General features: G+C 34.6%; 1 protein-coding gene across 1 annotated transcript in view; it reads right to left on the reverse strand.

Moving 5' to 3' along the window:
• LOC149798969 (cell division cycle protein 16 homolog) overlaps positions 1 to 12,029 on the reverse strand; it is an 83,079-nt gene that overhangs the window by 25,487 nt on the left and 45,563 nt on the right. Inside the window, exons 11-12 of the mRNA XM_089957879.1 lie at positions 4,649 to 4,719; positions 3,128 to 3,253 (exon numbers count right to left, since the gene is read on the reverse strand). Of these exons, the coding sequence (XP_089814005.1) occupies positions 3,128 to 3,253; positions 4,649 to 4,719 (197 nt within the window). The remainder of the gene's footprint in view (positions 1 to 3,127; positions 3,254 to 4,648; positions 4,720 to 12,029) is intronic.

The raw sequence follows: 12,029 nt of genomic DNA on the forward strand, positions 1-12,029 counted from the left end.
AGGCCACTTGGGAGGTGCTTTCCTGCCTTCACTGGGGGAAAGTCTTTTGCAGCTGTCACAACTTGTCTCCATGTGTTTCAAGTAGTGCTTTAGGGCTGGAGAGGATCTTGCATGGCTGCTAGTCTTGTGCTATCTATAGACAAGAGGGAGCAACTCTCTGATGGCAACCAGTTCTTGTGTCAGGAGGATCACCAAACCATCTGAAGATAGTTCAGATCAAGTGAAAGGGAATGTAACTCACTCACCCTGAAAGCCAAAGTTAAACTATCAGGAAACAGTTTTTGTATAACTTGGATGTTTGAGAGGATTTGGTTTGGCTGTAATCTTTCTGGGTCAGTCTATTGTGTATTTGAGCAGATCATTGATCCAGGATGTGTCTCCTCTAAGGGGCTATCAGAATTATCTAGCAGATCATTGATCCAGGACGTGTCTCCTCTAAGGGGCTATCAGAATTATAGATATCTAGCAAATCATTGATCCAGGACTGTCTGACACCATATTTTCTGTATTATTTCAGTACTAAGCAGGGGAGGGGGGATAAACAAAGACCCATAACCCCTCACAGCTGACTGCAGATCTACAGCCCAAGATTCTGGGTCCAGGACCAGTGAGACCACTGTAGGCAGCTTGTTCTTCCACCTTGCAAATAGGTTGATTAATGCAAAGTGCACAAATCTAATGAAAAACCAATGGAAGAAGGGGCACATTCTGTTTAAATAACCTGACCCTGTCAGGACAGAACATCTACTAGTAAGAATATTTATTCTGCCAGGAATGTGTCTGATTGGGTAACACCAATGAAGAAAGTGCCAAACCAACATGTACAGGTCAGATGATTGGTGCTCCTCTGTTTAAGAAGGTAAGTCACCACTACAGAGTTGTCCTTACAGACTGAAAGGTGTTTATGATAGCGTTCATTTCTAGAAGGCTGATGTGAAGAGGCCATCCCACTGATCCCTATGTGCTACTCACCCTACTGAAGCCCAGCAACAACTGGGCTGCCAGACAGAATGTTCTGACATCTGTGCATACCATCATTTCAGGTTGGGGTTTCTCCAGAACAATTCCTGAGTTAACCATGGTTACATGACTGACACAGGAATGATTTGTACCTCAATCACGATATTGACCTTCTGGTTGAATGTACTGGAAAAGGGACACCACTGAGCCAGCAGTCGTTTGTAATTGGCACATACAAAGGCAGCCCAGCCAAATCAGATCCACTGAGTAACCTGAGGAGTTGCAAGAACTGAAATCAACATCCTGTTATAAATAAACTTCATTCGAGTTTGATGATCCATATGATGTGGACAGGAGCAAGATGTACAAGACTGAGACTGGTTATAAGCTCCATCCAGATAAAAAACTTAGAGAGTTTGTGGGAGGCTTATTCTATGCTATGTTGTGTATGGAAGTGAAGCTTAAAACTGGCAACACCTATCAGTTGCAAGGGGAGGTAATGGGTAAGAGTTACTGCCCTTTGCCCATGACAAATTTTAGTCTTTTTAATGGGGCTGGATTCGGGAGGTAGCAGGCTTGTATTACCTAATGTGAATGTGATTCGGGAATACATTCACATACCTGTATCATAACTTTATTTGGAGATTTAAAACCCTCAAATATTTGTTCCTACAATAGCATATATTCTTCTAATTTCATACATGAAGGTAAATGTTATAGAATGGATCTCATTGCTATATTACTTTATATACATCTAGAAAAGTATAGTTATTGAGTGGATCTCATTGCGATACAACTTTATACGTCACGAAAAAGTAGTAAATATGTGGATGTCACTGCTATATTACTTTATACATCAAGAGAAAGTATAGTTATTGAAAGGATTCACTGCTATATTACTTTATTTATCAAGAAAAAATGAAGTCTCTGAGTGGATCTCACATCAATATTACTTTATACATCACTTAAAAGTGTAGTCTGAGTGGATCTCACATCAATATTACTTTAAACATCAATGAAAAGTGAAGGCTGAGTGAATCTCACATCTATATTACTTTATACATCAATGAAAAGTAAAGTCTCTGAGTGGATCTCACTGTTATATTACTTTATACATCAATGAAATGTGTAGTCTCTGAGTGGATCTCACTGCTATATACTTTATACATCAATGAAAAGTGTAGTGTCTAAGTGGATCTCACTGCTATATACTTTTTACATCAATGAAAAATATAGTGTCTGGATCTCACTGCTATATACTTTTTACATCAAATGAAAAGTGTAGTCTCTGAGTGGATCTCACTGTTATATTACTTTATACATCAATGAAAAGTGTAGTCTGAGTGGATCTCACTGTTATATTACTTTATACATCAATGAAAAGTGTAGCGTCTGAGTGGATCTCACTGCTATATACTTTTTACATCAATAAAAAGTGTAGTATCTGAGTGGATCTCACTGTTATATTACTTTATACATCAATGAAAAGTGATCTCACTGCTATATTACTTTATACATCAATGAAAAGTAAAGTCTGAGTGGATCTCACTGTTATATTACTTTATACATCAATGAAAAGTGTAGTGTCTGAGTGGATCTCACTGCTATACTTTTTGCATCAATGAAAAGTGTAGTATCTGAGTAGATTTGACTGGTAAATTACTCTGCACTATGCTGTCTAACTTTAAATAAATTACATCATAATAATCATGTAACAAAAACTAACAGATCTCATCTCAAGCTAGGCAGTATATTTGATTTTGCTACCAGAAAAAATCAGTAAGTACCAATAAGAGTGAACATCGTGCATACTATGCAAACTCCAATACTGCATTTTTTGTTAACGTGCAAGGACAATCACACGTGGTGAAATTAAAATATAATAATAAATGTCACCAAAACTAAAGACACAATCAAAGTACTAGTTATCAATTCTTAGATACTATACTTTATTTCTTTACTTTCTTGGGTAAGACTAACAAGACAATTTATATTAATTAAGGCCAGGTTAAAGGGACCTAAATTGAACATATCAGGAATGTAAGTTGCCTTACTTGAAAGATTATAAATTACGTTGAAGTTAATAAAAAAAGATTTTACACCTTCTGCACACTTTATTAATCTTTGCTGTGTACTGTTGTTGTAATATAAAGCTTAATCAGCTTACCCTTTCATAAGCTGTGATGCTGTGAAGTAAGCAGCCATGGCCTGATCATGTTCATTCTCTTCGGCAAAAGAATGTCCAAAAGCCAGCCAGGCAGGCCCATACAGTCGATCAAGTGTTGTGGCTTTGCTGCAAAACAGAACGAAGTAATATAGTAAAATGCTTATGTGAAAATAAAGTTACAAGAAAGGGAACTTTTATGACCAAAGTCAAGAACATTGAAACTAATGTAAAACATATATACTAACTTATTTGTATTATAAGATTATTCAATATCTAAGCAATTAATAAAACTGAAAATAATTTAGAATCCATGTCACTTTGGCAATATTTCCATTTAAAAGTATAAAAGTAAATTACACCTACTGAAATGTTTTGACATTATTCAACATCAAAGTATTTAACAAAATTTTGAATAATTCAGAACCTAAATCACTTCTGAGATACCTCCATTTAAAAGTATAAAAGAACATTAAAAAATTCTTTGACATGCTTTATTAATCACTGGAGACTTAAGAAAATAAAACATTTAGGAGAACCTACAAGGTTTACCTATCAAAAGAACTATCAGAATTTGCAGGTCTACCGATCAAAAAAATCTGTGAAAATTTACAAGGCTGCCTATTAAATGATCTGTCATAATTCCCAGGGCTACATATCAGAAGTTCTATGAAAATTCACAAGGGTACCCATCAAAAGTTCTAAGAGATTTCATATCACTGCCTATAAAAAAGTTCTATGAGAATTCACAAGACTAGCTATCAAAAATTAAATGAGAATTGTCAAGGTTACCTTCAAAAAACAAATCTCCAAGAATTAGCAATGCCACCAATCACAAAAATCAAAGAGAATTTACAAGGCTACCTATCAAAAGATCTATAACTATTCACAGGACTACCTATAAAAATCTATGAGAATTCACAAGGCTACCTATAAAAATCTATGAGAATTCACAAGGCTACCTATAAAAAATCTGAGAATTCACAAGGCTACCTATAACAAAAATCTATAAGAATTCACAGGGCTACCTATAAAATATCTACGAGAATTCACAGGGCTACCTATACAAAAAATCTATGAGAATTCACAAGGCTATCTATCATAAAATCTATGAAAATTCACAGAGCTACAATCACAAGGCAACCAATCACAAAATCTAAGACAATTCACAGGGCTACCTATAAATAAAAACTGATGACAATTCTCAAGGCTACCTATCACACAATGGGAGAATTCACAGCACTCCCTATAAAAAATGTATTATGAGAATTCACAAGGCTACCTATACAAAAATCTATGAGATTTACAAGGTTATCTATCAAAAGAGTGCTATTTCAAAGAAGCTTTTCCACTCATAAGAAAGAAGATTCCATTAAATTCCTTCAATTAAATGTGGCAATTAGTTGGACCTTAAGATAAGTTATTTTTTCTTTTCTTTTTATGCACCTAACATGACTATGACACTCTGGCATTTAACAGTAATCATGTTTCAATTAAGGTACTTGAGGTTATATCAATACATACCTGAGATATCTCCTTGTTGGGTCATTCTTTTTAATTAATAAATAATAACACCCTACTGCAAACCAAGAGACCTGGAAGCAGAAGATATTTTGCAAAGAGGTGAAGCAATATGAGTGTAATGGGGACTGACTTTCCACCATCAATTTTGAAACGTATCACGCCAAACACAGCTAAGACTTACATTCAATAAATGTACAAAATCTTTGGTTTACTCATTAAACAATTATTAAGCAGGTTTATAATATTTCTTGAATTATGTACATGTTTGGTTGAAATTCACTTTAATTTATTCATATTTGCTCTTTTCACATTATACTCACTGACAAATACCTATCTGAAATGCTTAGTAAAAAGTAAGAGACCCAAGCAGGCCTGAGATTACTCACCTTCTGACATCAACCTAATAGCTAAATCAAAGAATAAATGGCCAAGAAATACGGGTAAACAGGATGCATTCTGTTGAAATTTCTACCAACACAAACAATTATTTCAAGGTTTCTCTTTCTCTTGGATCTTAGTCCATATATAATGGCACATAAATATCATTTATTCAACAATGCCACTATGCCAGAATGGTTTCTGTCAAAGTTGTTCAAATTCTGTAGAGGGAGGAGGGGTAATTAAGTTGTGTACATTTTTAGTTTTAGTAACACATCCATATTTGATGGTTGGCTGGCATCACTTATACAAATTTTAAATGCTTTCACAGTAAAATGCATACAGTAATACCTCGTGCATTCGCGTTTCTGGATTCGCGAATTCACGGATTCGCAAAATTTTCATTGGTACCCTCTACGTACATGTTTTCTTTATTTTATTGAATTGTACCTTCGTTATATGACTTCTATGACATGAAGTTTACCTAGTTTACCTTCCTGACAATGACAAAGAAAACGTCAGTCATTAAGTTTACAGTCCTATTCGTTACTTGGTTTTACCTTACTGTGAGTGCAAAAGAAAAAGGCAGCCAATGAATTAGTATAGGGGTAATATTAGTATACATGTACCATACTGTAAATGTGCTAGTGTGGCAAATACCCATTAGGCGATACTGTACTCTATTTTTACGTCAACCATTTATTTCTCTTTTTAAGGGTAATGTATTAAGCTAACTTTTACATGAAATTAAGGTGCTTTTGGGAGCATGATTTGGGTCATATTTAGGGTTTAAACCCTAGAAATAAGCATTTATTAGCATTTTTAGTGACTCGTACCAAACATTCGCGATTCCTCCTGATCCGCGACTGGTTCTGGAACCTAACCTCATGAATGTTCGAGGTATTACTGTATTGTCAAATTGGCCAAATTCTGCTGAGCAGTTTCTGAGAAGTCATTTAATGTTTATTCTAGCCATATTTGATGGCAGACTGGTATCATTTGTATAAACTTGAAAGTACTTTATGCCAGAGTGCTTGCTATCAAATTTTGTCCAATTTGCTGAGCACTCTTTGAGAAAATGTCATGTAAATGTTTACTACTTTTAGTTAAGCAGTCAACTTGAAGCTGACTGGCATAATTTTCATAAGTTCTTTATGCCGGAGATCTATCAAATTTTGTCAATTGCTGACAAGAGATTGTTGAGAAGTCATTTACAGCATTCGTTTTTCATTTTTGTACAGGTGGCAATATTTAATGTCCGATGCATAATTTACAAAAACTTGACAAGCTTTCTATGCAAGGATGCCCTCTGCCAAATATGGATAAAAATGTAAAGTGGCTTTTAATAAGTTAAAACAGCAAATGGTAAATGAAGACACACCATATCTAGTGTCACACCATATGTTCACTTGGCATTATGGTCAAATGTGCCATAATGGGACTGTGAACTCATTAAAAATTTAGTAAAAAATGTATCCAAATCTATTAAGGCCATCTACATCAAGGATAATGTAGTGCTATTTCAAAATTTCACATTCCTGATATTATATTTTAATGGTGTGTTGAGTTTTAATAGACATTTTTCTGGTGTACTGATCTTATCAAATTTCAGTTATGTGCTGATCTAAAACATTTTAATGGTGTGCCAATCTTATGAATTAATGATGTTCTGATCTTATGGCATTTAATGGTGTGTTAATCTTATGAATTAATGATGTTCTGATCTTATGGCATTTTAATGGTGTGTTAATCTTATGAATTAATGATGTTCTGATCTTATGGCATTTTAATGGTGTGTTAATCTTATGAATTAATGATGTTCTGATCTTATGGCATTTTAATGGTGTGCCAATCTTATGAATTAATGATGTTCTGATCTTATGGCATTTAATGGAATGCCAATCTTATGAATTAATGATGTTCTGATCTTATGGCATTTTAATGGTGTGTTAATCTTATGAATTAATGATGTGCTGATCTTATGGCATTTTTTAAGTGTACTGACCTTACAACATTTTCATGGTATGCTGAACATATATTTTAATGGTGTACTGTTCTTTTGACACTTCAATGTTGTGCTGATCTTATGACATTTCAATGGTGTGCTTAATGTTGTGTCAATCTTATACCATTTTAATAGTGTGCTGATCTTACACAATTTTAATGGTGTGCTGATCTTACACCAATTTTATAACATTTTTGTAGTGTGCCAAACTTGCAACATTTTAACAGTGTGCCTGTCATTGTGCCGTAGCAAAAGCGCACGTCAACAAAAGCATGCCAATATAAGCACATCAACAAAAGTGCACCGACAGCTGTGCACAATGATAAACAAACCGACAAACATGTGCATGTATACAAAGATAAGGTTGAGAAGACCATAAAAAAGGTCAACTGAGAAGACAATACAAAAATATTAACTGAGAAGACAATACGCACAAGTAAATTGTACGGTCTTCTTTACAATTTAACTGTGTCGATCAACTAACTTTTTCTCATAATATATTAATTCTAAGCAATGCCAACTTCTCAGTGTTCTCAATCATTTAAGTTAATTGTTCCACACAGTTAAATTGTAAAGAAGATCATAAGATTGAGCCTTAAGGTGTCTGCTCAACCTTTTCCACTCATTCTTGTTTCAGTCAATTATAAATAAATTTAACACTTCATCGATCGGCAACAATTGAACAGTGAAGCATCGTTAATTGGCAATGCATGTGGTCTGTTCAAAAATGTAATAAATATGTATGCCTAATTTTTTAAAATCTAAAAGAAATTTACAATCATCGAGAAAACGCTATCGCAGAAGCAAAAGGATCATCTTTTGTATGATGGATACAGACTTCATAAAGACAGAGTTCTGGCTGATGGAAGTACATCATGGAGATGTTCAAGGTGAGGCTGTTCTGGGCGTATCAAAGTTAATTGAACAGATGATGTGGTTGTTGTGTCAGAACATAATCATACATCATTGTAAGAACATTTGTTCACACGTTCTTAGGTGCGCTTATGTCAGACCTGCCAACCCTGACAAGTCCGTCTCAGTAAGGCAGTTGATTTTTTTTCCATAAGATTGAAAGTTTCCAGTAAGGTGTAACAAAATATCAATAACTGCTATTGTAAAACTGGAAAACGTAATTAAAAGTTTTGATGCATCAACGATAAACATTATGTTCAACTTAAAAGTTTGAAAAGTAAGCGCAGACTTTACTTACCATTAGTACAGTTGCACAAACTCTAGTTCCAAACCCTATGCAGCTCAATGGCTTGTTGCTATCTCTCAACTTGACAAAATTCTTGGAAATTCTTTTCCATTTCACATGACGATGGTAATCATATCTCCCGCCACGAGTCATACTCAAATTGGCATGTGATGTCCAATAAACGTAATTGTGTGCTTTCCAGCTTTTATTCACAAGAACCTGGATACTCCTTTTTATTCTTCTGTGTCGATTATTAACACTTTTCTAGAAGCTTATTTTCCCTTTCCTCTTAAACATGCATCTCTTTCTGGACGCCATTTTTAAAAACTCTATAATCAACAGTCTGATCATGAAGACGTTTAGCATGAACAAATAGGTGCAGTTTAAAGCGTACGGGGTGCTGCTGTAAACTAAGTCTGGCTCCCTGACTAATTTCACTAATTCTAAAATCAATCCCTGATCCAAATAGAACACGGATGAACCAATTATCCAGATTTCACAGCAACGATAGTTTTTCCATAGTTTTTGGTAGAATGCTGTCAGTCCGTATTTTAAATGTAATTTTCGTAAGACTTATGGCAAAATCATAAGAGTTGGCAGGTCTGTTATGTCCTGCCCCCATTTGTCACTGCATGCTTTTGACTGCGTGCTTATGTCGGCACTCATTTGTCTTGCGCACTTTTGTCGGGTCACTGCCTATCATATATTTTAATGTTGTGCCTATCTTATGACTTAGTGGTGTGCTGTATTCAGAACATTTTAATGGGCTGCTGATAATACACCATTATAAGGTGTGCCAATCTTATAACATTTTCATGGTGTGATGTTATGACATTTTAATGGTCTGCTGATAATACACTATTATAAGGTGTGCCAATCTTATGTCATTGTAATAGCATGATGTTGTGATGTTTTAATGGTGTGCTGATCATACACCATTATAAGGTGTGCCAAATTTATATTTTGATAGTGTGCTGATCTTAAGCATTTTAATGGTGTGCTGATCATATATATGGTTCCCATGCTTTTCTAAAGATAAATTTCCATGTCATTTCCAGGGTTTTTCCTGGATAAAATTAATTTTTTCAAGGTTCATATATGATCATTACTGAATGGAATCAAAGAACATTTTTGATTATAAAACATGCATTTTCCAAATCTAAAGATGGTTCTCTTTCAAGACTCTCCAAAACATCTAACCCAGAAAAGATGATCATGTACAAAACCACAAAATGTATCACACAAAGCAAGTTTGTGTGTGTGTGTCTGTGTGATTTGGATTAACTTAGCTTGAACAATTATTCAGTCATATCGCTACAATGTCTGCAGTGTGGCAGTTTTAAGTGATGTCTAGCACTGGGGCATCATGTCGCAGATAAGTAGCATGATGTCCCACCCAGTCACATTATCCTGACACCAGGCCGACCAGTCCTAACACTAACCTCGTAATGCTGAGCAGCAAGTGAGGAAGCTATTAGTACCATTTTTGTAAGTCTTTGGTATGACTCGGTCGGGGATCGAACTCACGACCTACCGCATCCAAGGCAGATGCTCTAACCACTACGCCACCGGAACAGTCAAAACAAGTTTGATTATATCATTATGAATTGGCATGTAAAGTCATTTCAATGTACAAAATAACAATTCTAACTTTATTTTGCTGACCTGCATTATATTGCTAAGTGGGAACAACATAATGAACATAAATTAGTTTTGTTTCCTTTCAAACATTTAATTCTAAAGAATTCTGTAGCAATATATATTTGCATCTTATAGAAAGTAAACATCACCTAATACAGTATAATAAAAAAAACAATAAACGCAAATAATTAGAATCTTATCTTATAATGAAGAGAGTTCAACCCTGAACTTATCTGTGCCAATAAATTCCCAAACAAAGATTTTTCAAACAACCTAATCTCTTTAAGATGATCTGGTTAAAAATCCATCATTTAAAAACCATTTTCAAAAGGGTTGATTTAAATTTTAACAAAAGACCTTCAAAATTATATACTGTTGTATAAACAAGGACTGAATTTTCTGTAAAAAATCAACTTGTCTTCTTGTAATTCGTTAAACCAGTCCCCAAACCTGTATTGAAGCAGGTGCTCTATTTGTTTTTTGACATATAATACAAGGGATGATAATTTCTCATTTCAGCTCTGAGATTCAACAATTTGGACCACAAATCTGGTTTAAAGCGAATAGCAGTCTGTTTTCTAGTCCAGGTTTCCTCCAAACATTCCCACCCCATTTTTCATATTTGGACATTTAGGCTGGGGTGTGGTGTCATTGCAATTGCATATCGAAAATTTGGAATTTGCTGCCACCATGTGGTAGCGACATATGTTAGTTGCTTACCAGCTGGCCTAAAATATTTAAACTTATGTCATATCGTCTTATACCTGTATGAAATAGAAAGGAAAATTATTTATTTTCTCAGAAATGGGGGGTATTATAACCGTTATGCCTTTAATCCACTGAAAGACTAGACTAAACTATGGCAGTGATGAAACCTGACCCATTACTCGACATTTGCATTACAAGTCACTTCACAAATCTCAAATGGCGACATCGGAAGTCCATCAGTCACGTGATATCAACAACAAACTCCATTTTAATGTAGAGAAATTCAATTATATTAAATGAAAGTCAGATACTTTTTGTAAGAACCAGCAATCTGGCCAGTCTGATTTATCAAGCAGAGAGCACATGTCAATGTGGTAGTCCTGTGATACAACAAAACTCCAGAAGTTGTTCTAGAAATATACAGATATGAAAAATTTTGTGTTCTCATCTGTTTTTTTTTTTTATTACAACCAGTATACGACTTCCATTTAATATTTTTATATTTTTTCTCTATAACATTTGAAAATCTGGGTTGTTAGATTTGTGTACTCATGCAATTAGCAATGCAAATCGCGAGTACAAGATCACATTTCATGAACGCCATAATTTCATCTTGTCTTTCAGCAGATTAAAGACATAATGATTTTAATACTCATAATTTCTGAGAAAAAAAGTAATTTTGATATCCATTTCATGCATGTATCACTCAATCTAACAATGTATAAAGTTTGCTAGGCCATCCGTATGGGGCTACACTTTGCCACCATGATAATTGCCTCCTGTGATGCTAGAGTGATTTTCATACCTTCCAGGAAGGAAAGATATGGATATCAAGCTGACTTTGAAAATAAAAGTCTACTAGATGAATCTAATCCACTGAGTGTTTGGATTGACTCAGCATATATGTCCATGCAAGCACCAAAATGATCCATACTGCACCCTCTGAATATTCTGGTTAGAACTCGATAAATTTAAATCACGATCAGTTTTGACTCAATTACATGATTGTTTCGGGCATCAAGTGGTGGCAGAACATTTTCGGGGTTTTCATGACTTTCACCAATATCTGCAAAATTCCAGGACTTTTCACGGTCAGGAAAAAAATTATCATGTCCCCCAACTTTTTCCCAATTTCCCAGTAGCATGGGAATCTTGCATACACCATTATAAGGTGTGCTAATCCTATGACATTTTAATGGTGTACTGATCTTATAACATTCTGATGGTGTTATAAGTACATACTGCTCAGCTGGACATCATTATATTAACTGAATTAATTTGTATGACATTCTAATTGCTATAATTTTATGTCAGACATAATTTCTTTTAATAAAACTGTTCTTACAACAGTTTTTCTTGATATTTTTTTCACAGAAAACTGAATACCTACAAACACAGCAAATAAAATCCCTTTATAAAATTAACTCAATATAATTTACAATATGTCTCAT

Source organism: Sinohyriopsis cumingii, chromosome 5, assembly GCF_028554795.1.
Source record: "Sinohyriopsis cumingii isolate HCF-2022 chromosome 5, ASM2855479v2, whole genome shotgun sequence".
In the NCBI taxonomy this organism is placed as follows: Eukaryota; Metazoa; Mollusca; class Bivalvia; order Unionida; family Unionidae; genus Sinohyriopsis; species Sinohyriopsis cumingii.